The sequence below is a fragment of the Dysidea avara genome, chromosome 13, assembly GCF_963678975.1.
Source record: "Dysidea avara chromosome 13, odDysAvar1.4, whole genome shotgun sequence".
In the NCBI taxonomy this organism is placed as follows: domain Eukaryota; kingdom Metazoa; phylum Porifera; class Demospongiae; order Dictyoceratida; family Dysideidae; genus Dysidea; species Dysidea avara.
This window is the reverse complement of record NC_089284.1, coordinates 4,632,426-4,659,499: the sequence shown is the minus strand read 5'-3', so window position 1 is coordinate 4,659,499 and position 27,074 is coordinate 4,632,426. Positions and strand designations below refer to the sequence as shown.

The 27,074-nt window shown below is 39.1% G+C and overlaps 3 protein-coding genes across 3 annotated transcripts in view; 2 read left to right on the top strand and 1 right to left on the bottom strand.

Moving 5' to 3' along the window:
* LOC136243517 (probable serine/threonine-protein kinase drkD) overlaps nt 1-14,434 on the bottom strand; it is a 36,412-nt gene extending 21,978 nt beyond the window's left edge. The window contains exon 1 of the mRNA XM_066035023.1: nt 14,275-14,434. The gene's annotated coding sequence lies outside the window, so the exon portion shown is untranslated. The remainder of the gene's footprint in view (nt 1-14,274) is intronic.
* On the top strand, nt 10,440-11,795 carry LOC136243424 (uncharacterized). Its single transcript, XM_066034931.1, has one exon. It carries the CDS (start codon nt 10,440-10,442, stop codon nt 11,793-11,795), a length of 1,356 nt encoding a protein of 451 aa, XP_065891003.1.
* Nucleotides 14,435-19,683: 5,249 nt separating the features above from the next.
* LOC136243520 (mucin-19-like) lies at nt 19,684-26,839 on the top strand. The gene is made up of 9 exons (XM_066035030.1): nt 19,684-19,804; nt 20,990-21,099; nt 21,746-21,887; nt 25,588-25,652; nt 25,696-25,747; nt 25,811-25,848; nt 25,907-25,954; nt 26,016-26,063; nt 26,123-26,839. The coding sequence occupies exons 2-9, from the start codon at nt 21,072-21,074 to the stop codon at nt 26,320-26,322; spliced, it is 621 nt and encodes a 206-aa protein (XP_065891102.1). The 5' UTR covers nt 19,684-19,804; nt 20,990-21,071; the 3' UTR covers nt 26,323-26,839.
* The last annotated feature ends 235 nt before the right edge of the window (nt 26,840-27,074 follow it).

Below are 27,074 nucleotides of genomic sequence, written 5' to 3'. Positions count from 1 at the left end.
AAGCTCATTTAGCTAGCTTTTCACTGTTCAGGTTCTTAGTTTAAATATCTCTACTGTATTCTTACCTGTAAGTTGGTTATGAATTTCGAAAATAAGTAGAAATATCTATAATGAATAATGGATAATGAACCACCCGCATGTATTTTTGAGGTCAATGAAATGGGAAACAAGGAATTTTCTTGGAGTGGCCTTAGGGAATGAGATTGATTGCTGCCAGGTACTGTCACATAGAATCTCATTTTTTGAATGGACTGATCCTGCTGATTGGTCTGATGCAGCTACCTTATCCAGACGTCTAGTTCCTACTGTCAGTTTGTAAAGTGGAGAAAAAGTAACAGCGGCCTATTATGGTTTTAATAGATGGGTTTAACTTTTGATAAATGGCTGTGGATAATCACTGAGCAGGGCAGTTTTTAGCCACGAACAGTGAGAAACAGAATGTTTTATTTTTGTCTGCTATTAAACATTCTCAAAGCTTATTACTGAAAGTCTGGGTAGCTGCTATGAAGATTAGGGAAGAGTACTATGTGGCCACTGTACATCATGCATGGCTGAGCTGGGTCAGGATTGTCACATAACTACTGTGCTCTTTGCTGTCCAGACCAACATTCTCAGTACAATTATACATATAGTGAACGGTCTGATGCATCAATGGTAGTGCCCCTTGTGAAATTATTCATACCACTGAAATCAATGGCACTAGTACTGTCAGGGCCACAGTGTGACTGTAACAAATGATAATATACTTACCGATACTCAAGATAGTTTGCACGTGCCTGATGAAGATAGCCTAAGAAGATAACACTTTTTGATGTTATTGTACAGAATACAACAGATTTAACTAGTTGGTTGTACTAGCCGTGATTGTAAAATAAACTGGATTCATTTGCCATGGCGTGACCACAAGCTGCAGTGAGTAAATTACTGAAGGGTAAATGGTATTGTTTAGACTGCCACAGGTCAAGACGTCAACTGAAGGACAAGGCTGAACAGAAAGAGTGGTTGTTATGTACTGTTACAGCATGACAGAGAACCAGTGCGACACAACTGAGAGCCACCGAAGGTAGATGTTAGTAGAGCTGCGACACGTAGCAACAACTCCAAACCGTAACCATTAACAACTCTGATAAATATAAACTTACGCATGCGTACATAATTAATCTTACGCATGCGTACATATTAAATCTAATGCATGCGTACATAACACGCCCCTCCTACAAAAGAAAGCTGTCAGTAAGCTAAGATACAACAAAAGGGGGGGGGGGGGTACAAAGATTACAGTTGAATGATAGTTAGCTAACTTACAAAACTCTTGGTATTTGTTAAATAAGTCAGTCAGTCAATCAAGACTATGACTACCAGCCCATGATAAAGTGTCTGCAATTACATTGTCCTGGCCTCTTATATGTTTAATAGCCAAATTGTATTGCTGCAGCAGAATACTCCATCGCAGTAATCGTTGATTTTTATTTTTCAAGCGGTGGAGAAAAACCAATGGGTTGTGGTCTGTGTAATCTGTTAATGGATAATCTCCAGCTGACACATAAAGTTCAAAGTGTTGTAGGGCTAGTACCAAGGCAAGCAATTCTTTTTCGCTTGTACAGTAATTCTTTTGGCCCTTTTCAAATTTCTTAGAAAAATAACAAATGGGATGTTCAACTCCCTGGTCATCCTCTTGGAGTAAAACAGCTCCTGCACCGACATCACTGGCATCCACAGCCACTTTAAACGGCTTCTGAAAATTCAGTGCATACAACACTGGTTTGTGCATGAGCATAGCCTTCACCGTCTCAAATGCTATCTGACATCTGTCTTGCCATTCAAACTTCTTGTCCTTACGCAGAAGGTTTGTAAGAGGTTCTACAATAGTCGAGAAGTTCTTACAGAAACATCTGTAACACCCAGACAATCCTAAAAATCGCATGAGTTCTGTCTTGTTACCAGGCACTGGGAAGTTATTGATAAGTTCTTACAGAAACATCTGTAACACCCAGACAATCCTAAAAATCACATGAGTTCTGTCTTGTTACCAGGCACTAGGAAGTTATTGATAGTATCTACCTTAGCAGTGATCAGCTTCACTTCTCCCCCTCCAACAATGTGGGCAAGGAACTGGATTTGGGCATGACCAAAAGCATTCTTTGAAAGATTCACTGTGAGATTAGCAGCCTCAAGCTTGTCAAACAATTTACCAATCTGGTTGAGGTGAGCACTCCATGTATCACTATAAATGATAACGTCATCTATGTATGCCTCACATCCAGAGACATCAGCAATACCGCTATTGATCAAGCATTGAAATGTAGCGGGTGCATTTCGCATTCCAAAAGGCATGACCTTATACTGGTAAAGGCTGTCAGGGGTTACAAATGCAGAGATTTTCTTTTCCCTCTCTGTTAAAGGAACCTGCCAGTAGCCCTTTAGAAGATCAAATTTGGTAACGTACTTCGAATTTCCAACTCTATCTATACAATCTTTGATTCGTGGAAGAGGGTAAGAATCATCCTTGGTCAGAGAATTCACAATACTGAAATCTGTGCAGAATCTGAAAATACCATCAGGCTTTGGTACTAAGAGGCAGGGTGAGCTCCAAGCACTGTGGCTAGTGGCTAGGTTCGATGAGTCCAGTATCCATCATATACTTCACCTCCTGCTGAAAAGCTTTCTCTTCCTTGGATTTACTCTATATGCATGTTGTTTTATAGGGTTTGCATCACCAACATCGACATCATGACACAGTAAACTGGTCTGTGTTGGAGTATCAGGAAACAGTTGGGAATACTCCAGTATCAAGCGCTCCAAATCAGAAGCTTCATTGACGGACAAGTGGTCAAGTTTGCTCTTCAAATTGACAAATACTACAGAATTATTGAGCCTTACTCCATTGTCACTTAAACAATCTGATTCTACCTCAGCTACTTCCAACTTAGGTTTACATTGGTCAGATGTAACTACCACAGCACAGGCTTCTACCTTGTCACCATTCTCTTCATGATACTCTTTCAGCATGTTAATGTGGCAAAGTTGTCGCTTCTTTCTATGATCAGAAGTTATAACAACATAATCGACAGTACCCACTTTAATTTGCGTTCTACTACATAGGGACCATGGTATCTTGCTTGTAGTGGATGACCTGGTAAGGGAAGCAATACCAGCACTTTATCTCCAGCTTTGAAACTCCTCTCTCTGGATTTCTTGTCACCATACCTTCATCCGTGACTGTGCACGTTGAAGGTTTTGTCTTGCTAACTCACATGCTTGCAATAAGCGCTGTCTAAAAGTTGCAACATACTCCAGTAGATTAACGGAAGGTTCTTCATTTGACAGCCAAGCTTCCTTAAGCATCTTCAAGGGACCACACACTGAATGGCCAAAAACCAACTCAAATGGGCTAAAACCTTGGATTGACTCATGAACAGCAAATAGCAAAAGATGGACCTCTTCATCCCAATTCTTATCATAATCAAAACAGTAAGTTTGCATCATTGTCTTCAGTGTTTGATGGAAGCGTTTGATAGCACCTTGAGATTGTGGATGGTAAGCGGAAGATTTGCATTGAGAAATACCTAATTGGTGCATCACCTATTGAAAGATGCCTGACATGAAGTTAGACCCCTGGTTGGATTGAACGCACCTTGGTAAACCAATGAAGGTGAAAAACTTGATAAGTGCTTTCACAATGGTAGGAGCCTTAATATTCTGCACAGGCACAGCTTCAGGGAACCTCGTATTCACACACATTATAGTCAGTAGGTATTGGTTACCTGATCTAGTCTTAGGGAGAGGTCCTACACAATCCACCAATACCCTACTAAACGATTCTTCAGTGGCTGGAATAGGCTTGAAAGGAGCTGGGTTGGGTTTCTGGTTAGGCTTCCTAACCATTTAACATGTATGGCAGGATTTGCAATACTTTACTACATTCCCTTTTAATCCAGGTCAATAGAAATGTGATAATACCTTTCTATAAGTTTTGTTGACACTGAGATGTCCAACTAAGTGTGAACTATGAGCCAAACTCAGTACATCATTGTGAAAACAATGAGGCACAACAATTTGGTGGCTAACCTACCACTCTTCATTACTAGGAGCTGTAGGAGGTCTCCACTTCCTCATCAGAATCCCTTGACACTTATAGAAACAAGTAGCAACTTTATTTGCCTCAGTTGCATCCAATGCATTGTGAAACAATGGTGTCTTTTCTGGATCAGTTCCTTGTGCCTGCATTAGCTGTTCTGTACGAGAAGTGCTGCCACTGGTTGACATCTCCCTTTGAGTTAGGCTTCCCTGAGGTCTCTCCATAGCAATGTCTTCAGTTGGTTCATCCAGGTGAGCCATAAAGGTGCCAACTAGATCAAGGTCACCATTATCAATAGGGGAGCCACTTGGTTGTCTCTGTACATCACTTTTTTGCCATTGCACGAGTTACGGCACAAGCAGGATATAGGCCAAAAGTATCCTGCATCTCAGAATCAGTAATTAAACTTGGAAAGTTGGATACACATGGATTCACCATTACTTTATCACCAGCCAAGTCGTTGCCCAAGAGTAAACTAACACCTTTCACTGGAAGGTCTGGACGTATTCCAACAGTTACATACCCAGATACCAAGTCAGACTTCAAGAAAACCTTATGTAAGGGCACACTTGTGAATCCCAGTTCCACACCACTAATTAAGACATGGTCACCTGTCGCAGTTTCATCAGACAGAGGAATTACTCCTTCAGCTAAAAGTGACTGTGATGCCCCAGTATCACGAAGGATTGCGATTGGTGTGGTGAACTATTCTCCTGAATAGACAAAAATACACTAGAAATTAAAGGTTGATAGTTGGCACGCCCGACAATAGCTGCAATAAAACAAGAGAAAACAACCGAGTCAAAATGTGATAATATTATCACCTTAACTGGTGCCTATAACTGGCACCAGGGAACCTTCTTAGAAATACACGGGCTGAGTGTCGGCTCAAATTCTTATGTCTCTACAGCAGTGTCTCGCCGTTCATTTTTCTCTCCCTGTTTTGCCTCGCTCCCGGACAAGCCCCCAATTCTATTATGGCATGACAGAGAACCAGTGCAACATGATGGAGAGCCACCGAAGGTAGACATTAGTGGAGCTGCAACACGTAGCAGCAACTCCAAACCGTAACCATTAACAACTCTGATAAATATAAACTTATGCATGTGTACATAATTCATCTTACGCATGCGTACATAATAAATCTAATGCATGTGTACACAACCTGTACTTTAATTATAATGTGTGTTCAATTTAAACTGCATGACTTGTATTACTGTATGTATATGTTCAATTTAAACTGCACAACTTGCAATTCTGTATATGTACCGCATAAACTTTGGGATTGCTATACATGACAGGAGCATGATTAGTTACCCCAGTTATGATACTAACTATCATATTGAGATCAACTAGATCATGAGATTCATACCTTGGCTGCACTAGATTTTTGTCTCTATCACACGATAAAAGTACACAATAATTAAACTGTACATAGCTACTTGCATCCATATATACTATAACTCAGTGGTACAACAGAATCACAATGGCTACACAATGCACAAGCTACAGGAATTATCCACAGAAGAAACATCTGATTCTCTCACACATGATTACATTGATCTGGCAAACTGAAGGATTGTCTGACTATTCCAATGAATTGCTCAGCATGAACTCTGACGCTAGGCAGTAGACGTAAAACATCCATCTCCAGTCTGCAGGACACCTAGTCGTACAGTTTATTTAATACCTCTCCATGCATCATCTCTTTCAAGGCTGGGTTCAAGGCACCTTTCCAGCTGTGCTTTCTACGTTATGCTAGGAAAATAGTTCAACACCAAAGGATCTTAGCTGTGTCTGACACGAAATGCTCACTAAAATTGAATACTCTTGATATTGGGAATCCACCTACTCCTCATGATTCTACGTCCACTAGGTAATTGTAAAGCACATTCCACAATCTTCATTAACTCTTTTCTGACAAGCCTGACCCAGCTAGTTATTATATGACCCAACCCAGCCATGCACGATGTACAATGGCCACATAGTACTCTTCTCCAATCTTCATGGTAGCTACCCAGACTTTCAGTGGCATCAATAACAAGCTTTGAGAATATTTAATAGTAAAAAACATTCTGTTTCCCACTGTTTGTGGCTAAAACTGCCCTGCTCAGTGATTATCCCGCACAGCCATTTATCAAAAATTAAACCAAACCATAATAGGCCGCTCTTACTTTTTCTCCACTTTACAAGCTGACAGTAGGAACTAGACATCTGGATAAGGTAGCTACATCAGACCAATAAGCAGGACCAGTCCATTCAAAAGACGAGATTCAATGTGACAGTACCCGGCAGCAATCAGTCTTGCTCTCTAAGCAGCAGAAAGGTAGGGTGGGGCAATTTCATGCATGGGGCAATTTCATGCATGGGGCAATTTCATAATTTCAACTTTGCTGAGCTGTAACTTTTCAACGGTTTTATCAAATCTGTCAACATTTATGGTGCAGATACATTAGGCTATGGGGATTAATTTGCACTAAAGCAATAGGTTCTGGCTTTGCTCGTTTTTTCGAAAACATAGTTTGATTGAAACAGTGTAGCGCGATTTTGCTGCAAAAATTTTATTTCATACCAAAACTCACTTCAAGGTGTTTCTTTTAATCATTAGTAATACTTCTACCTACTTAGTTTTAATAATTAGCAGCTACCAATTTCTGAAACCTAGCTTAATTTGTGGCTTAACCAACGCAACTGAATGTTTGCGCATTGAAATCAACTGAGCAAGAAATGCAGTGCTGCATAGTATCTGTGGCTGTTTTAAGGACTAACTTTGCTCTGTAGTATGTTTCATACCAAAGTAAGATAGTTTTCTTGGCATTGGTGATCTTTGTAGCTTGCAGCAGAAATCTACGAAATTGTCCCACACATGTTTTTTGACGCCTCCAGGTATTTTGTGCCATATCTCCCTAACAAATACACCGAATCGCTTACAATTTAGTATGCATAGAGTGCATAAGCACATGGTATTTGTAACCAAGTTTGGTAGCAATTGATTGTGTTGATCACAAGTTATCAATGCGAAAGCAAATTATCTAATTATTGATATTAAAAACTCCATACATACCTTGGTGTAGGAATTGATAATACTATGTCATGGTCCTCTCATATACAAACGATAAGTAATAAATCAACCAAAGTATTGAATTTTATAAAACGAAATCTTTACAACTGTCCATCTGATATATTAAAAGAACAGCATACTTGACATTAGTTAGACCCATCATGGAGTATGCCGCCCCAAGTCTGGGATCCATATTATAATATTGACACGTATAAGTTGGAGAAATTACAAAGAAGAGCTGCACGATGGATTTTATCTGAATACTCTAGAACTATCAGTGTTACATCATTATTATCCACTCTTAACATACCCACATTACAACAGCGTCGTCAATCATCGAGGCTAACATTGTTCTACAAAATAATTAACAACTCACTACCTATCTCTATTCCCGCACATTTCCAACGTACCCAATTTCACACAAGGCAACACCACCTGAATCTACCACAAGCCACCCTTAACACTAATAAGATCCTAGAACAATTAAAGATTGGAACAATTTACCAATTAATGTGATTGAATCAAGAGACATAGACGAATTTACTTACTTACTTATTGTAATTATTAGTTAATAGAATGTATGCATGTGATTGTACCTTTTGGGGTTTTTCACCCCCTGGGCAAATCAGCTGAGCTGACTGCCCAGTATCTAATCCAAGAGGTCCACAACTCCTTTGAAATCTCGTACAGCCCTCTTTGAAATCTCCCCTTTTGAGATCTGAAATCTCTGAAAACTGTTGTGAAGTTCTGTATATTTCCTGTATACTTCCGTATTTGCAGCGTCACGTATGCTACGTCCAGCATCCCCACAAGTTTGCAGAGAACTCGAAAAAGAATTCCACGCATTTCCGTATACTATGTATCACGTGATGCTATTATTCCGGATATTTAAAATTTCAAATGTTCTGAAATCTTGCCACATTTGCTTGAAATCTGCTAAGATTTGAAATCTCGAACAGGATTTTTTGGAGTTGCGGACCCCTTGATCTAATCTTAAATCTTATCTATGAAATTTCCCTGCCTTCCCTTACAGATCTTTGCACCAATCTTCATTTTATCACCATATCTCTTCTTTTATTCGTCTATAAGCTCAATGAAATACTTAGAATACTCGAACGCCACAATACTTTAGTCTCGTGCCCAGACCCCACCCACTGCATTGAGTAGGTGGGGTCTGGTCTGGTCCACTACTAATGCAGTGGGTGGGGTCTGGGCACGAGACTACAATACTTTACAATAAAATTTTCTACTGCAAATGGCGTCCACACACACGTATGCGAGTTAATGGCACATAAACGTGATGCAGCCACTCCCCTGCATAAACCTCTATTCTACGTACCTGTAGAATACTATCTATGATTTAAGTAATGATGTGTATTAGAACGGCTACGAAGAGGATAATAATATCAATAGAACAGTTTCAAAACCATGGTAACGGATCAGCAGCCATATTTTTGTACCAGGCTGGAGATGGCAACAGTTGATTTCCTCGCTTTATTCACCCAGACACTTAGTAAATACATGGGTAATAGGTGTCAGAGATAGAATAAGATATGTAGAAAAGGTATCACGCATTAGGAGATCCGTACTGCATTCCAACAGGGCTGTTTCGTAGGAAAGAGAAGTGCGTAAAAATCTATTAGGCTGAGTTACGGGCCATTCACCACTCAGAACTGGCCACTAGCACATCAATTTTCCACCTAGACTTGGAAAAGCATCCAACATAATAAGACCGCTCAACGCTTGCTGGTTGTTGGTTTGGACAGTAGAAACCATGTCTACTGAAATTTACCATCAAGAATTGAGTGGTGTGCTTTTACTGGCTGTTTTTACCAAATTTTGTGCCGTGCCACACCAACCTTTGTGGAACTCTGGCTAACCCGGGGATGGCTGGATGTGGCTATAAGGTTGTGTGATGTTGGATAAAGACCTGTACTGTAAGTTACATGTCCTATTAGCCAGTTCAATGGCCCGTAACTCAGCCTAATGCACCTATCAATATTAAACCCCACTACCCCCCCTCCCGGGCATACATGGGGGAATAGTTGGGGATTTGATCCGATTTAAAAATCATCCCACTAGTGGGGCATTTAACTGTTCAAAAATTTTAGCACTTGCTTGACTTTACAAGCTATGCACCTCCTGCAAGAATAACCTACTTTCCCAAAGTACACTACATGGGGATTTGACTACTCATCATGCCCCCAACGGGTGGGGAATTTGATTTTTGAAAAAGTCAAATCCCCACCCACCCTTTCCCAGGAGGGGGGTGGTGGGGCATAATATTGATAGGTGCATAATCGATTTTTCTTTCCTACGAAACAGCCCTGTTGGAATGCAGTACGGATCTCCTAATGCCTGATACCTTTTCTACATATCTTATTCTATCTCTGACACCTATTACCCATGTCTTTACTAAGTATCTGGGTAAATAAAGCGAGGGAAATCAACCGTTGCCATCTCCAGCCTGGTACAAAAATATGGCTGCCGATCCGTTACCATGGTTTTGAAACTGCTAGCACTTGGTGGAATGATGTTGCTTCAAAGACATAATGACTCATCCTGAACTTGTTGAATGTGTATTTAAGTAATGGCGTGTGTTAGTAATTAGTGTATGTGTGTGTCTAGTCATAGATAGTATATACTACGTACCCGGGCCGGTTTTCAAAGGAACGATCATCGTTGTACTCGTTAACACTTTTCCTTTGTAGTGTACTGCGCAAGTGTTGTACTAGGCGGCATAGTACTGGAGCTCAACAGCATCATATCTGCTACCCTCTACAGTTCCAATGGCTAGAAGACAGATTCTGATCGGCTGTGTCAAAGCCAGAAAATCGGCATGAGCTGAGTGGTAAAATAGTGGTATCCGCTTCGTGCTGTTGAAAGGTGTTTGGGGATCTCAGCTCTTGTTAAATGGCTAAATATCTCACTTACTATGATGCTTTTGGTTGAGTGGACGCAGGCGAATCGTTTAAGGTAGACATGACGATTGTAGCTTGGTTTTTTGAGTCGTTATTCGATGAAATATGGTAGCGAGATTGAGGCTTGTAAAATCACTTACACAATGCTTATGCTGTATTTCAAGCGTTTTCCTGGTAATTCAGTCTATTGAGAAGTGTTCGAGTGTATCCAAAAATTGTTTATGATGATTGTGATGACCATGTGGTCTCTGAAGTTATTGATTTACATACAGTGGAGTGGAAACCATGTTCTAAAAGAGCCAGGAAGTTTGTTTCCTTTGATGGAAAGCCTGCATTCACTAAAGTCAACTGGAAACCATCGATTAAGTTTGTTGACTCGATGGAGCACTCACTCAAAGGATATGCCGATGATGTCACCCTAATATCCTGTGATATCGATGTTCATAAGTCTGTATTGCAAACAATTGACCTGAGAGCAGCAGATTTAGACTTGACTTTTAAACCATCCAAATGCATTTCTTTTCTGTTTGACGACACCCAAGTTGTTCAGAAAGGTTTGCCACTATCCAAAGGTTCAACCAGACCTATAACAGAAGGACAGACCAAATATTTGGGAAAATTGTTTGATGTCTCTCTAAGTGCTACAAAGAAAGCTGCGAGCAAGCGTTTGATAAATCGTCTTACTGATCTTCTTACTGCAACCAACTCACTCCCCATCCGTGGTGAGTATAAGCTATGGATTTACAGAAAATATATAATATCCTTGCTCAGGTTTCATTTATGTGTTGATGCTGTCTCTAATGGATCCATCTCTAAGTCAGAATCTATTGCTACTCGGTTTCTAAAGAAATGGCTTAATTTGCCTCGAAGTGCCACACGTGTTATTCTTTACTATCCTGATGTATGCTGCCCAAGTATTTCTCATGTCTCAAGGGAGGCAAAACTGAGTCTATTAGCTTGTGTCAGCTCTTCCTCTGACTTGCGGCTTCAGGAACTAAACTTGCAGCTGCGACTTGGGAGTGCTGCACTGCAAATCCAAGATACTGACTATTCCATCTTGTCTTCTGCTAAGAAGCAATTATCTGCTTTCCCATCGGCCCGATCACTGTATGTTACGGCTAAGAAGCAGTTAAGGGAACATACCAAGATGCAGTGTGAAGACCATTTACAATCTCTATCTGTCCAATCCAAATTTCAGAACTCAGCTGAGTTAGAAACTTCCTGTAGAACTTGGAACAGGCTGGTGATGGGTTTTCACCCTGGTCAATTATCTTTTCTCCTTCGTGCTGCATCTGATACTCTACCCACTGCTGTTAATTTATTGAGATGGTCTATTCAATCTGAAGCTAAGTGTGCTCTTTGTGATTCTCAGCGCCCAACAACTGCTCATGTGTTAAGTAGCTGCCCTGCAGCACTCAATCAATCAAGGTATAATTATCGTCATGACCAAGTTCTTTTCATACTGACCACTAAGCTTACTGAATTCTTTGCTGGCATCCCACACGTTCAAGTATTTGCAGATCTTCCTAATTTCCATGCAAACCATTGCCCCCAGTCAACAATTTCATCTAGTCTGCTTATTACATCATACCGTCCAGACATTGTGTTATATAATTCTCAGAGTTCATCTGTTGCTTTGTTGGAATTAACTTGCCCTCTGGACTCTAACCATCATATTGAGTCTGCTCGTGCACGAAAGCAGAAAAAAACCAGAACATCTCCAGCTGTTGGCTGAGTTTGACCGCTTGAATGTTACTAATTATTATGACGCTACTGAAATAACAGTACTGGGCCACTATCAAGTTTCCTCTATCAAGAATTTACTCAATCTTTTAAAGTTTGTTCACCCTGATATTGATTCTCCAAAGTCTGCTGTCAAGAATTGGTTGGATGATGCTGCCTTTGCCAGTATTTCTGCTTCTCAGAGGATATTTCTGGCAAGAAACTGTAAGGAGTGGTACACAAACTAATCATAGGCTCTTTTATTCTTCATTTTTGTATTGTAATAGCTACTTTTTTTTTGCCTTGCCATGCCCATGGTGTGATTCTGTTGTGGTGATTCACTTTGTGGTCGCATGTTGCCCGAGGCCTCACATGCAATTTAACTTATGTACATTTAATTTGTTCATCATTATAATGATGGTTTCTCTCTTTCACTGTTTACATAATGTTGAAGAGGTTAAATCTTTCGTATTAGTAAAATCGCCAGGAGGTGGCCGATTTTACGGGAAACGTTTACGATTACTAACAGAAGACCGTATATTGAAGTACAACGCGGATTGGCAGTGTTGATAAGTGTTAACGAAGTCAGTACGCAATCCCGGGTACGTAGTTATGGAAGGTAATCCGTGCCAAAAATGAACTTATAAATAAAAGCATATTATAAAACCAGGAAAGCGGCGCAAAGCACCGCTTTACCGTTTATCAACCATATCCCAACAAAACACGAACCGGCCGCTTATAGATCTATGTAACGTGCTCCAGGTGTTTCTCTACACATCTGTCTACAGCTCTTGAAAAAGTCAAGGGATTTCCAAGAATGCGAAGAATTAATGGCCTGCAGCTCAGCAGACTCCATGAGATCCCAAGATACAGCCCGAGACGCACTTTCCGAGAAGTTTACAAAGTGAGTGAAGGTGGTGAAGCTTCAGTATGTCCTGGCCAAAATGTAGGGCCAGGTGAATTTTTGCTTTGGGCAAGATCAAATTTGACGGGGGGGGGGCTGTTTTTTTTTGGGGGGGGGGGGGTTTGTAACCGTTAGGTGACTAAGACTTGGATGGGTTTTGTTATAGGCGCTTTGTTTGCATACATGCTGACATAAGGTCTGTTGTGCAAATATATTGGTACCTGCCCTATGTTCTCCACATTAACAAAATTAATAGTGCTCTGGCCCAGCATTCATGTATGTGGCTTGCATTGTAAATCAATTCAGTACATGGTCTTGCACACATATTATATTGAAAGTCCTCCCATTAAGGAAGTTACATCTGCCAAATATCTAGGGGTCACTGTTGACGATTTTGCCTTAATGATTTTTCAAGTCGCTCTAGTGTTACTAGCATACTAAGCACACTCAACTTATCTCCTTTACAACAAAGAAGAGAGAGATCTAAACTTGTAATGATGTATAAAATTATTATTGATCTTGTTGATATTCCCAAAGATTACTTTACTCCTAATGATTCACGATTAAGAAAAGGATACTACAAGCAACTGATGACAAAAATTGACTCATAGAAATTTTCCTTTCCCCCTCAGTGATTAAACTTTGGAACCCCCTCCCTACATAGTTAATTCTCCTTCCCTGGATAGTTTTTGTAATAACTTAAGTGATTATATCTGTGCATTATAATCATTTGGGATTTCTCCACAGTACTTATACAACCAAGTACTAAGAATAATAAGAAATGTAGTCGAGATTACGTCATAAATAATAATGTAATGTTTGAGAAAACTATGAGGCCTGGAGACATAAACTAACCGGGGATAGATTCGCCTATGAATGAAGGCACAACCATATAATAATTATGCCTGTTCATGATGATGACTTTAATGTACATGTAATTCTGTGATATGTGCAGTAAGTGTAGTGTAGTGTGATGTATGCAGTAAGTGTAGTGTAGTGTGATATGTACAGTAAGTGTAGTGTAGTGTGATATGTGCAGTAAGTGTAGTGTAGTGTGATATGTGCAGTAAGTGTAGTGTAGTGTAGTGTGATATGTACAGTAAGTGTAGTGTAGTGTGATATGTGCAGTAAGTGTAGTGTAGTGTGATGTATGCAGTAAGTGTAGTGTAGTGTGATATGTACAGTAAGTGTAGTGTAGTGTGATATGTGCAGTAAGTGTAGTGTAGTGTGATATGTGCAGTAAGTGTAGTGTAGTGTAGTGTGATATGTACAGTAAGTGTAGTGTAGTGTGATATGTGCAGTAAGTGTAGTGTAGTGTAGTGTGATATGTACAGTAAGTGTAGTGTAGTGTGATACGTACAGTAAGTGTAGTGTAGTGTGATACGTACAGTAAGTGTAGTGTACGTAGTGTGATACGTACAGCATATCAAAACTAGTCTGTACATTTTGTCAAATGAAGCCATATGCGTATTTCGTTTTTTCAATACATTTTGTACGCAAAACACATGTTTTTAAAGTGTAAAGGTTCGCTACACCTTACACATTAGACTTTCCCAAAAAAAAACGGGTGGAATTAACAATTTCTAACCTTCAATTCAACCGGGAAGTCACAGCTCTTTCAGGCTGAAGTCCGTTGATTGCAAATAACTCCCATACATTGCGTATTGATGATTGCGCATGGCTAATTTATCGCGATGATTCTAAGTCACACATGGGGAAATCCCCATTAAAACGGGTAGCATTATTTAGAGCAGTCTAGCAGCAACAGGTTGGTGTGAAATTCTCGGAAATTTATGTGGATTGCGACAGTATTTGCCAGTGCTCTGGTGGGTTAAACGTTTGTAACAAAAACTCCATATATTTGAATGGACACACGAAATACCTATTTCCCAGAGAGCTACTTTTCGGATGCTACTCGATGCAGCAGGGCTTCTAGTGGACTGAGGTTTGTAGTAATGTATTTTATATCAAGTAGGAAGAGAGATTCTACTGGTAACTCAGAGTCAAATTTTCGTATACGCGTAATTTAATTTTTGCGGTAAACTTGACACAAGTTTTGATATGGTAAGTGTAGTGTAGTGTGATACGTACAGTAAGTGTAGTGTAGTGTGATACGTACAGTAAGTGTAGTGTAGTGTGATACGTACAGTATGATAGCAGGTCTCCTCATGTTCATGTTTACATACTTAGGCACGACACCAGACATTTACGTTACCTCTGGTATTTTGTAGTACACAGGTATTAGGTGTATTTTATTTAGTGCCCGTGTTTTAGTGTAATGCTCTGTGTAGTTTACTGCTCTATCTAGTGTACGTGTGCACGTGTGTGGTGTAATGCAATGTAATGTGTATGTGTGTGTAGTGTAGGTTTATGTGCGTTAATCGGATGGCTGCAGGTTCGAGGCTGCCTAGGTCCAGTCATGGATTTTTTCTCCTTTCTCCACCTTTTCAAACACACTTTGTGTAACAACTTTAAACAGGCTGTAAGACCAGGTGTCCTACGGACTTTCAGCACTAGTGCTGTAAAGCCTTAATAAATAAATAAAAATGTGTTATTAAAGTGGTTACCAGCTGACGAGTCCTGCCACTTAAAATAATAAGGATGAAAAGTCTTTCAGTAAGACTTCCTGGTTGAGGACAGTATCCCTCAAGAATAGGACTGTAAGTTAACTACATCCATTTACATGGAGTTATGTACCGAACTCATCTTTCAGCGATTATGGTAATCACATGCTGAGGTGGCTGAGTCTGTCTGTGATCACATGATCTTCAGTAGCAGCATTCGTTCTCCTACCCATCCCACTTAGGAGGAGCTACATTTCTACCTTCTAACTATATCACCTGACTGCAGACAATCCAGTGACAACTACCATACAGTGGTTACATGCCAAATGGGATAATTAATTTTATAAAATGTATTTGTGAATAGCTACACATTTCTTGTAACTGGCATATTATAGTACTGTTGTCATTTCCTACAGGTTGGCAGCATCAAACAAGACCTATCTACGATGTACTAACAACAATACTGTGTCAAACAAATACTCAAATTACTGCACACCATGATAAACCATTACATCACTCCATACTGCAGACCACACTGAAGATGGCACCCCTCTCACTAGGGTCCTTATCCAATACTGTTCAGTAGCAGCTTGGACAGTCACAATAGTTTCTAACAGCTTGGAGTGTCACCATGGTAATGGTTTAAATGATTTCAATGGTAACAGTTTCGACAACATCCAGGACTATTAGGAGATGGTAACCTTGACAACCTGTGACTTCAGTGACGTGTCAGTATCTGACATCCTCAATGAATTACAAGTGTCACTAGATGATATTAATAGTACCTACCACCCTAGTACACAGTCTGGTCCCACTTCACAGCCACAGCAGCCAATTCATCCAGTAAGGTGTTGCATGATCCCTTGGTGTTACGCAGGAATTTCCCACAAATCACCAGACAAGGAGGCAGCAATCAGAAGTATTGTAGTCAAGTTGAACACATGGTTCCAGCTAATGATGTGAAGACACCACTTGAACTGGTTACTATGGTAAACATTGTAGTTTTGTACATGTACATATTTTTGTATTTCATATTTGAATTTACAGTTTTATTTATTCTACACATTATATAACAAGTTTGACATTTTATTCTAACACTATCACACCTTATGTAGTCGTATATTCTAGTAAAATGAATATTTAATAAACATGAAGGTATAAGTATTATAAAGTATCACTAAAAATTCAGTAGATGAACACATGTAGACCAGCTTCTTTACTACAAATGTGAATAATTCCCTTAATTGCCATTCAAGCATTACAAAGGTTGGCCCTATGTGCACACTTTAAATCATAAAAACGTGATAAATTTACTATGCTCAATGTCTAATTATAATGTATCTTAGGAGAAAAACTGTATCTTCTGGTAGCTTTCATGTACTAGACCCTATTTTATGAATAAGCAATTGCAAATGGTGTGAGCAACACTGTGCATTAAATAGAATACACCCAGACCACTAACAGGAGTATATATAAGGCCACCATCTACTTACCTTGATTATCATTGCAATTGGTTAAGAGACTGCAGACTGCTTGACTAAAAATGCACTGCACTGATATTGCATGAGCATACTTGACATAATCTACCTGATTTGATGTCATACCGCAGAACGCCAAAAATACATGTGGAACCTCCTTCCAGTTTTAAGGCAGTTCTTCCCACAGTCGTCCATACAAATTTTACGAAAGTCCACAACCATTTTATGGCCGTGACATCATTGTGAATGAGGTACATAATCCGGCTGCAATCAACAAGAAGATACATTGCTGCATATGCAACGTGTAACTATCTCCCGTATGTGTATGCATAATATTGTAAACTAGCTGTGATCACTATGCCAACTAGTGGCATGCCACACCACTGATTTACTGGCACATCACATGTGGCATGGCCTCTAGTTACAAGAGTCTATTGTGCCATATTGGCTTGATTGGGATCATTTGCCAGTTGTGTCACTTCCACCACCTTGTTGTGTCACTTCATTGCTGACTCATCTTCAGAGACATGTCACACCTACAATATAAACAAATCAATTAATACCACTATAGCTGACTTTTTTTTTGTGCAAGTTGTATTAATTATTTTTGTATACGTGTACCAATTAAACTCCCTTGCCTGTGTACGTATGCATGCATATCATTTCCACTGGTACATACACAATGCTCTGAGTGCTGGCTATGGCACTGTTTATACACGCCCAATGGGTAGCTATAGGTTGCAAAGTTGGTGCATGTACCTGGTTCAATGTTTTGTACATTTTTACTGTACTCACCTGGCTTGCTAGCTGGAATTATTTTCTGCGGTTGTCAATGGTCTGTGATCTATAAGATGCATTGTTGCATATACAATAATGTGCAACTATCTACATACTATATGTCGTGTAATATGTATGCATAATATTATAGACTGTAATTACTGTGCCAATGCAACACTGCTGGCACATACCAGTGGCCTCTAGTTATAACACAGTTTATTGTGATTGTTCATGACTGGTGTCTTTTTGTTTTACAAGTGTTTCCAGGTGGCACAGCGAGTCCCAAGCTGCTGCATGCGCAGGACAGCTTCATCCTTCACCTGGATTACTAATAAAAGGATTTTCCATCATCATTGTTGCCAATAATACATTGCTGCATACACTACTGCATCTCCAGTATGTCATCTATGGCTCAGAATGTTGTGTATGCACATAGTGCGTACACATCAGCTACACCATTGATGTACTGCCAGATAGCTACCAGTTGCCTTTAGTCTGTGCCATATTAGGGTCATGTGCTGATTGTACTGGCCTTCATCACCTTATCGTGCATAGTGGCCTTACTTTTTGATCGAGTCACCTTCAGAGACATCTCACACCTACTACATAAATAAATCAGTTAATGCCACTATAGTTTGTTCATTTTTTTTATGCAAGCTACATTTTAGTATTGTGATTTTCTGACGTTAGTTAAACTCTTTCCTGTGTATGCATGCGTATCATTTCTGCAAGCACAGTCACTGCTGGCTATGACATTGTTTATACATACCCTATGGGTAGGTTGTCATGTTGGTATATGTACTTGGTTGTATGTGACCTGGGTCCTAGAAACAAACAATAATAACTTGATTTTTGTAACTGAATTTGTGTTGTATGAATCTGTCAAACTATGGTGACACCAAAACTCAACAAGGATTTTCTATCCCATGTCCACAATATGCACATATCCCAACTTCAGTGAGTCTGTGCTAAACAAGAGTATAAAGTAATGTGAAATTGGTTTTCTGAATGCTTTTCAATTTAATTACTGCACCCATGATCATAGCGAGTACATTCTCTAAGTATCATTGCAAAGCATTTCTCATGGATAGCTACAAATTTTGCAATACAATGAACTGCTGTAAAGTATGGCCCAAACTTTACTATCAGTTGTACATGCTTCTAAACACCTGAGCAAGTCACTAATTCTTGACATACCTGAAACTTCTGTCACACTAAATGGAGTTGTTGATCTTTTACAGATTGTTCAACCATTGAAGGCATATGTGGTCCAGATAAAATACTTGGTCACTTTTTAAAAAGAATTTGCTAATGAGATTGTTAGTGGGATAGTTGTAGTTTAAATCCAACTCATTACAGTACATGCCGGGAAAGTATTCAAAAAAAAAAAAAAATCCTGGTAAGTAGTTCTAGCTTGTAATTGAAAAAACCTTTGGTTATGTCCACAAGTTGGCATAGTTCTCAATGTAAATATGGGTGGCTCAACAGGTGTGTTCACTATTTTATAACAATTCATTTATACTCCCTCTTCACTTCAAGTGTTGGTAGATTAAGATCCTTTAGCATCTCACTAACACTACTCTACTGTAGTGATTTCAGATGAACCATGCAGGCTGATTGATGCTACACTATATATATTTCAATCTTGTTTACCAGTGCTGATGTATATGGAGACCAGTAATCCCTATGACAAGAGATTACGTAATCAATTGCAAGTATATTGTGAGAGGTAGTGAGTGAGGTTTAGATAAAAGTAATGCAATGTTTACAAGGGTTCTGGGACACATTTGTCTTGTATATAATATTATGTACATGAATCACAACAGTGAGATGAAATGTGCATACTGTTCTTCATTAAAGCTGTAAAACTAATTTCTACTTGTAACCTCAAACTCTCAATAGCATAGCCATGATTGAAGTAGACTTAACTACAGAAGTTCTGTTTCAAAATCTAAAGCAAGGCATATACAAATTATGGCAAACTTTACAAAACAGTCTTTACAATCTAAAATTGATCATGTTCCATTTTAGATTTTCTATTTCTAAAGATAGAAAATGGAAAAATCTATTTCTGTGTTTTATCAATGACATTCCTGAAGGCATTACCAGCCTGTATGTTGATGACATATACATGCATCTTATCTTATCCATAGGCGGTGGAAAACACCCCTTGGAATGATATGCCGAAAGTATCCTCCTTGGAATGGGGCTAAAAACCGTGATAAAGATCGAGATACTCTAATAGAGCAGTCACTCTAATAAGGCAGTCACAGTATCAGACCAGTGAGTAGTGAGCTATGTAAGGATTTTTATGTAGTTTATTAGCTATAAATGTGTAGCTGGTGAGGTGGGCAGCTATTGTCAGCTGGCTGTGACCTTACCAAACCGGAGACAATGTATGTAGTCCATCAGTTCATTTATCCACCCCTGGTCAGCCAGCCCCCCCCCCCCTCATATCAACTACTTCCTCTGCCACTGATCCTATCTGCTTTAGTTATGTGGAATCTCACTTTAAAAAACTGATATGTGATTAAATACCTTGGTGTTCATATTGACAATTAGCAATAGTAAACATTGTTCAGTCTACCAAATGCTAATTACACCTATTGTCAGTAGTCTGGTCTGCTCTGCACCCTTGAGGATCTAAATGGATGAAAACAATCTCAACACCTGCAAAAAAATTTTTTTTTGCCATGTGGTGAGATTTGTCTAATTTTCATTGCTAGCTTCAACCACAACAACTATACACTGTTTCATACTTTTACACTATTTTTTACTTGTTTTACAACAAAGATACACAATAGTTGTTACAACAATGGAGTACACAACAGTTATAACAATATAGACAACAGTAGTTTAACGGGTTTTAAAATGATTAAGATACTTTAACAACAATATTTTGAGTAGTTTCACAGCAGTAGATATTATAGTAGTTCAACTAGTTTTACAACAATGTGTTACGTGATTGTAAACCGAGTGTTGGACTTGTCGTTCACTAGTATATTCAATTCCTCTTTCAGTAGAATAATTGGATTTATGTGAGTTGACACCGTTAGAATCCTGTTGCATGTGTTCACTGAGACACCCTCCTTGTCAGGGTTATCAGTAAACTCTATGTAAATAGTATTATCCTCATCTAAACTCATGCTCCCCGTACAATAGAGTAGAAAATTCAGCAATCCTAGCAAGGAATGAAATGTTATAGTGAAATATACCTTCAACAGTGCTTAATTTAACTCTTAAACCCGCACATAACTTTTGGGGAATATGTGTTTACGTAACTTAAGTTTTTGCTCATGGTTTACTGTAAGGGTAAAACCCAAGATACCATTATAATCCTTATTACATCACAAGTAGAATGATGTAAATTGTATAGCCACAGTTTGAAAATTACAGTGGTTTGTTTAAGGCACACATACTTTTTACCTTTCTGTTCAGTTTGGTATTTAAGAGGGGTGTAGGTTACCTATCTCCTATATTTTAGAGGCTAGAAAGCACTATCACAGTGATGAAGCTGTATTTTATGAAGGAGACTACCAATGATGGATTCATAGAAATGTGCAGGAATGACTTCTTCCATATTTAACAAATTGAGTGAGTCCAACTCATTCCTCATGTTTGTAACAAATGTTGTAAGAACTCAAATGCTAAGGGATGGCCAACAATTTTCAGCCATTCCGTGAGCGTACAAACCGTATGCTAGGAGGGAAGGGGGTCAGTAGAATCGCATGTATGTTTCTTTAAAAATTCAAACTTTGCTTATGTCATTCGAACAGAGTAGATTATAACGGTCGGCCATCAGACATTTACTGAATGCAGTACATGTGTTTATGCACTACTCAAAAGCATCAAAATGATAAGATGCCTAAAAGACAAAACAAACACCATACATGAATTTTGCAATATTAAAAGGTATCCGTGTGTTAGTTCTGTTATACAATACATCCATGTGTCAACATTTATACAGTACGCTTTGGGCTGGGGGGGGGTTAGAAAAAGAGTACTCTTTGTACACTTGCAAAAAGGCTGAAAATTGTGGACTATCCCTAACATTGCTTCACTCAAAAAAAAAAAAATCCTGAAGGTTTTTGGTTTTCCTTAAAAATAATTAGCCTAAACTCAATAACTTCAATCCCATTTATTTGTGTATTCACAATAATATGCATACCTTTTTCATCACAGCTATCCAAATAGATGCCGATTGTATGTAATATTCTTTGTTTAATGGAATCTTCTCCAGGTGGAGTCAATGTTTTTATTGCTTCCTTTACCCTTGCTGATGACACTGGCTCACCAATAAACAAAGGTTCAAATACTTTGGGGTTGGAACACATTACACGCTTCATCCTGAAGGAGTCCAAACCTTCCATTATGGCATCTAGGTAAGCTTTTCTTTTAACTAATCCATCATATATCAGCATGATTTCGCAGATTTCTTCTTTGTAGCTTAACTAAAACATGGAATTATAACTAGTGGTACAAATGCTAGACTATGAGACTTACTCTAAAAGGGATATCTCTTCCTCCACTTTCTATCAGGTAGTCTTCCATCTCTTGAGAATCAACGAGTTGATTTAATTCCTTATTAGAACTACTTATCTGTACAAATATAATAGTAATCAGTGAAGGAACAAATGAATGTTTGCACATAGTTACCTAATAACACTACAGTGGAACTGGTTTGTGCTAATTTTTACCAAAAAAAGGCCACCTCTACAAATCATCAACTTTGCAGTACACATTGGCAAATAATTTTATGCTGTGTTAACACCAGGAAGATTTATTTTTCTTTCAAATATAGGCTGATTACTAGCTTAATTAAGGCTTGGTTAGCACATGGAAGATCCACTGAAGTGTAACACACATGTAGTGCAAGTTACACACACCTCTTTTACATAATATGATACTTTTTCAGAAGCATTATCCAATTCCAAATTTATAATGGCTGTATTTAGATCTCCACACATGTAATAGTACATTACACGTGACAAAGGAAAGCCTATGTTGCTCATTATTATGCTGTGGCCAATCATAGTTCCAATAGTCTTGAGAATTCCAGAGGATAAGGAGGACACTGTACACACTGGTCTTACACGGAAAGCATCGCCCTCAAAGAAATCCATGTGTCCACTTGACAACTTCTGGTACACGCGAGAGAAAAAATCTCTTCTAATGCCTCCAACATCAATGCCTGGAGCAGCCAACATTTCTATTACGATTCCTTTCCTAATATTAAGCCTGGGGCTTTTATAAAACTGCAATGCCGCAGATACATTATCTTCAATCGTGTTGTTCACGTAAATTTTAGGCAAATACCCTGTGCACGTGATTATAATCTGTGTACACATATAGTTAGCTAACTATATACTCTTGTCACATAATTTTATACACAATATTTTTGCTAAATTGTTACAAAATACTCATGCTAGCTAAATGTGTGTAAAGACTGTCACAAGTAACTTAAAAGGACGTAAATAATTTATGCGAATCATTTGATGTGACTATAACAATCCTGTAATTGTTACCATGGCAATGGCTGAGTATTGAAGTAATTCATTAATTTGAGCATTAAATTTTCAGTTAGCTCAAGAAGACATTACCTATAAGCTTATGCTGTTTTCCATACATGTAGAGCAACATTGAGCCATCAGAATATTGTAATAACTGTGAGAGTTGTTTCCTTTGACTCAACTCCCAAAGCATGTGGAATTATGGTATGTTCTGTGTTGTATATGTAAACTTTGTGGTGGTCCTTGTTTGTTTGTGTGTATAGCAACTGGTGGTGTTGATTGTCAACAGTCTCTGGCTTTCAAATATGCATGCATATGCTCTAATGGATACTGACATGAGCAGATAGCTAAATAAAAATTTCATATCATTTCGTATTCAAAACATTTTTAAAAGCTCAGATCAAATCAATTGGCTATCATAGCCCTTCATTATCAGTAAACAGCAGATGTTAAATTTTTATTTAGCTATCTGCCCATGCCAGTATCCATTAGTGCATGTGCATGCATGGTTGAAAGCCAGAGACTGTTGACAGTCAATACCACCAGTTGTTATACACGTAAACAAGGACCACCACAAAGATGTTAAGGTTGCTAGATCCCACCTCTTTTTAGTAAACAACTTAATGTGCAATATGTAAGGAATTTTAAAATTGATGAATCTCTGGTATTGTGTGTTGTAGTGGAACCTGCTAATCAGGACACCTGCATAATCTGGACACTTGGTAATGGTCCCAAAATATCCCTTAGCATGTAAGCTGATTTGGAAAACCAGGACACCTTGATAATCAGGATACTTTTGGTCGGTCCCAAGGTGTATATACAGGTTTCACTGGACTGGTGGACTCATGTTGGCAATGCCTGTTCTGTCTATATAGTAATTGGGTGTGATGTGTTGGTTGGTGGTTAGCCTTAGATCTACTGGTCCTATAATCCCAAGAGCCAAAAACTAGACATCAAAGCATTTGGATGTTTTATAAAAGCAGCATCCCATTGTGCACTGCAAATACCCTCCCATGTGTATATAACTTTTTCTGTGTGGGTACTGCCTTTATACTCAATGGATAATATCTATTGGGACTTGTGGGGGGAGGGGGGGGGGGGGGGGGGGCATGGCCCCCACACTATTTTCAAAAGCATGTTTTGTCCAACCCCCACTTTTTGGACCAAGTACTAGTAGTCATTCAGACAGTTATATATACACAAAGAAATACATACCTCCATATGAGAAGCCATACAACCACCATGCAAAAGCACTCTGGGGTGTGGCATCATCAGTCCACCACAGCTGTCAAGCCATTCAATATACTATACAAAAGCGCCTGTAATTTTACTTCTTTCATGCTTGCATTGATATCTGTTGTTCAAAGTATTTCCTGGATCCCGTGCAGTGAGAAGTTTAAACAGTAGAAAGAGTGCCACATCTGTCATTATATGATGTGGGAAGGATTTAACTCTAATTGAGGGTGGTAACAGATCTAAGTCTAAGAGGGCAGTCTCACTGTAGTGTGTGAGTGTATGGGATTTGGTGACTACCGACGATTAAACCAGGACTTGGTGGTGAAGATTTATCAAGAGAAACAAACAAGTATGCTGAAAATGAAAGTGGCCTACCGTGAACGTGGTGTGGTATTTATGTGATCTACACTCAGTTTGGCTACAGCAGACATCCCAGCTTGTAGTTCCTTAAAGGCAACGATGTTTCAGTTTGCGGATAACAACTATCAATGCTGTAATCCTTGTAGTGTTGAAGTATGTAAAGCTCACATAAAGAGAAGACCTTCACCTGAACATGATTTTTCACGTGATAAATACTGTACGTGCATCAGTAGGTGTAGAGGAGCATAGCAACTGTTAGCAGGATGGGGAGTGAAGAGATAGCTATGCAGTATAGGTGTAGGACTATTAGCTAGTGACAACATACCCCACAACACCTTTATATAAACGCATGTATGAATTGGGTACAAAGGAGCCGTATCAATGGGACGTTGATCAGTTTATGGTTGACTGGTTATGGCTATCTTTGGCCCTCCACTCTGAAAATCATTCCTACGTCTTTGGATGATGTGGCTATACACTACCAAGGCCACATACTATGTATTAGGGAATCTGCGAATGGTATATAGGACACCTACATGTTGTTTTTTAACACTAAGCAAATAACTGGTTAATTTTGTGTACTGCTATATATGTGACTAAGGCCACTTCAACTAAATCTTATGTTTCTCGGGCGAAATTCAGCCAAATATAAAAGGTCGGTAGGTCGGTAAAATAAAAATAAAAATAGGCTATTTTGCCAGCTGAAGAGTGAGTCAAACGGTGGCTAAGCTACATTACGGTTGCTGTATTACTTGTGAGTAGGCAGCTATGTTGAGATATTTAGTGTTACTTACTTTTTGAGAGCTTAAAGATAAATTTGCAACTCCTTCGTGGCGTTATCACTCTTTGCAAGGTGATCACGTGATTAACATAATTATTTTATGCTGAAAAATATAGGGTTGGTCGGGCCCGAGAAACAAAAGATTTAGTTGAAGTGGCCTAATTTGACACTAAAATCTAGACTATTTCAATGTAGCTATAGATCTGGAGTTGGAACTGGAGAAGAAAGAAGTGTGGAAGAGGTGCAGAATGTTATTTCAGGTACAGCATATTGCACAGTGAGAGTATAGAGTCTATGCACCAGTTACAGGCAGTAGTGGGAGTTCCACCTCCACAGCAAGATTGACTTCAGGTAGGTCTCATTTAATTAATCTACTGGAGTCTATGTATCTTTTTGTCTTGTATATTGTTACAGGTAGTAGTGGGAGATCTACCTCCACGACAACAGTGAATCCAGGTATGGCTCACCTACTTAATCTACTTGGAGTCTATGGATGTTTCTGTATTGCATGTAGCTACAGGAAGTGGTGGGAGTTCCACCTTTACAACAAGAATGACTCCAGGTATGGCTCACCTACTTATCTACTTGGTGAGTGTCTATGAATTTTTCTGTATTGCATGTAGTTTCAGGAAATAGTGGGAGTTCCACTTCCACGACAACAGTGAATACAGGTATAGGTTCTCCTACTTGATCTACTTGGAGTCTATGGATTTTTCTGTATTGCATGTAGCTACAGAAAGTGGTGGGAGTGGGAACACCTTTACAACAAGAATAACTCCAGGTATGGCTTACCTACTTAAAGTATGCACATGTGTGCGTAATGTATCAGAAGTTAAAAATCAAATCTCCAAGTGCTACATGAAGTCAGCTGCCTTGGTAAAAAATGTTCAATTCAGGCTCAGCAGGCCTGAGTTTTCAGTGGCGCCCTGAATTTTCTACTCAAATGTTACAACAACAGCATTCAGTACTGTATCACACATAATAGAATCTATATGGATGTAGTACTAAGCAGGGCCAGAGCCCATGGTGACAAGGTCTGGCAAAGGCTGGACCCACTTTTCAGCTACTTGAATTTGTATCAAAAAGGTTGTCATCATAATATATATTTCAAAATTTTTCTTGAGGGAGCATGCCCCCATATTCCCTAGCTTGATGTGCAGTTGAGCATCACATGAAAGAGATAATCTTTAACTTAAATATCAATAAAACTATAGTGTGCATGACTATGACCTCCTTTGTAGTCCATGGATGGCCGGACCACTCAAAATATCTCTGGAGTAAGTCAAGTTTTTGTGTTGAGTTAGTCTAGTAATTGAAGCATGGTATACTGTAACATTAACTAAGCTGGAGCATTCAGTACTTTTGACATGTAGAAAAATGCTCTGAAATAGTTTTATTCCATCCAACCAGAGAATCAACCTACAAATGCTGTACCACCCAAACTTGGCTGTTGAACATACCTGAAACGTGAAAGTGTTTGTGAATCAGATGAGTCAGAAGCTGACTCTCTCATGTACTCCCTTCTTCCTGTGTGTTCCCTTCTTCCTGTGTGAAGGGAGGAGGCACGGTATTAACCGGTGACTGGTTTGTGGGGACTTCCGGTGGTAGGTGACAACTCACCCGGCGAGATGATACTGGGGGATCGATCGATAGAATCAGTTGTTGATCTGTTTGTGTTTATC

Coding starts and splice junctions, on each gene's coding strand:
- LOC136243424 (XM_066034931.1), top strand. CDS start 10,440: ATGGAGCACTCACTCAAAGGATATGCCGATGATGTCACCCTAATATCC.
- LOC136243520 (XM_066035030.1), top strand. CDS start 21,072: ATGACTTCTTCCATATTTAACAAATTGA. Junction 25,748..25,810: donor GCAAGATTGACTTCAGGTAG/GTCTCATTTAAT, acceptor TGTTACAGGTAG/TAGTGGGAGATCTACCTCCA. Junction 25,849..25,906: donor CACGACAACAGTGAATCCAG/GTATGGCTCACC, acceptor TATTGCATGTAG/CTACAGGAAGTGGTGGGAGT.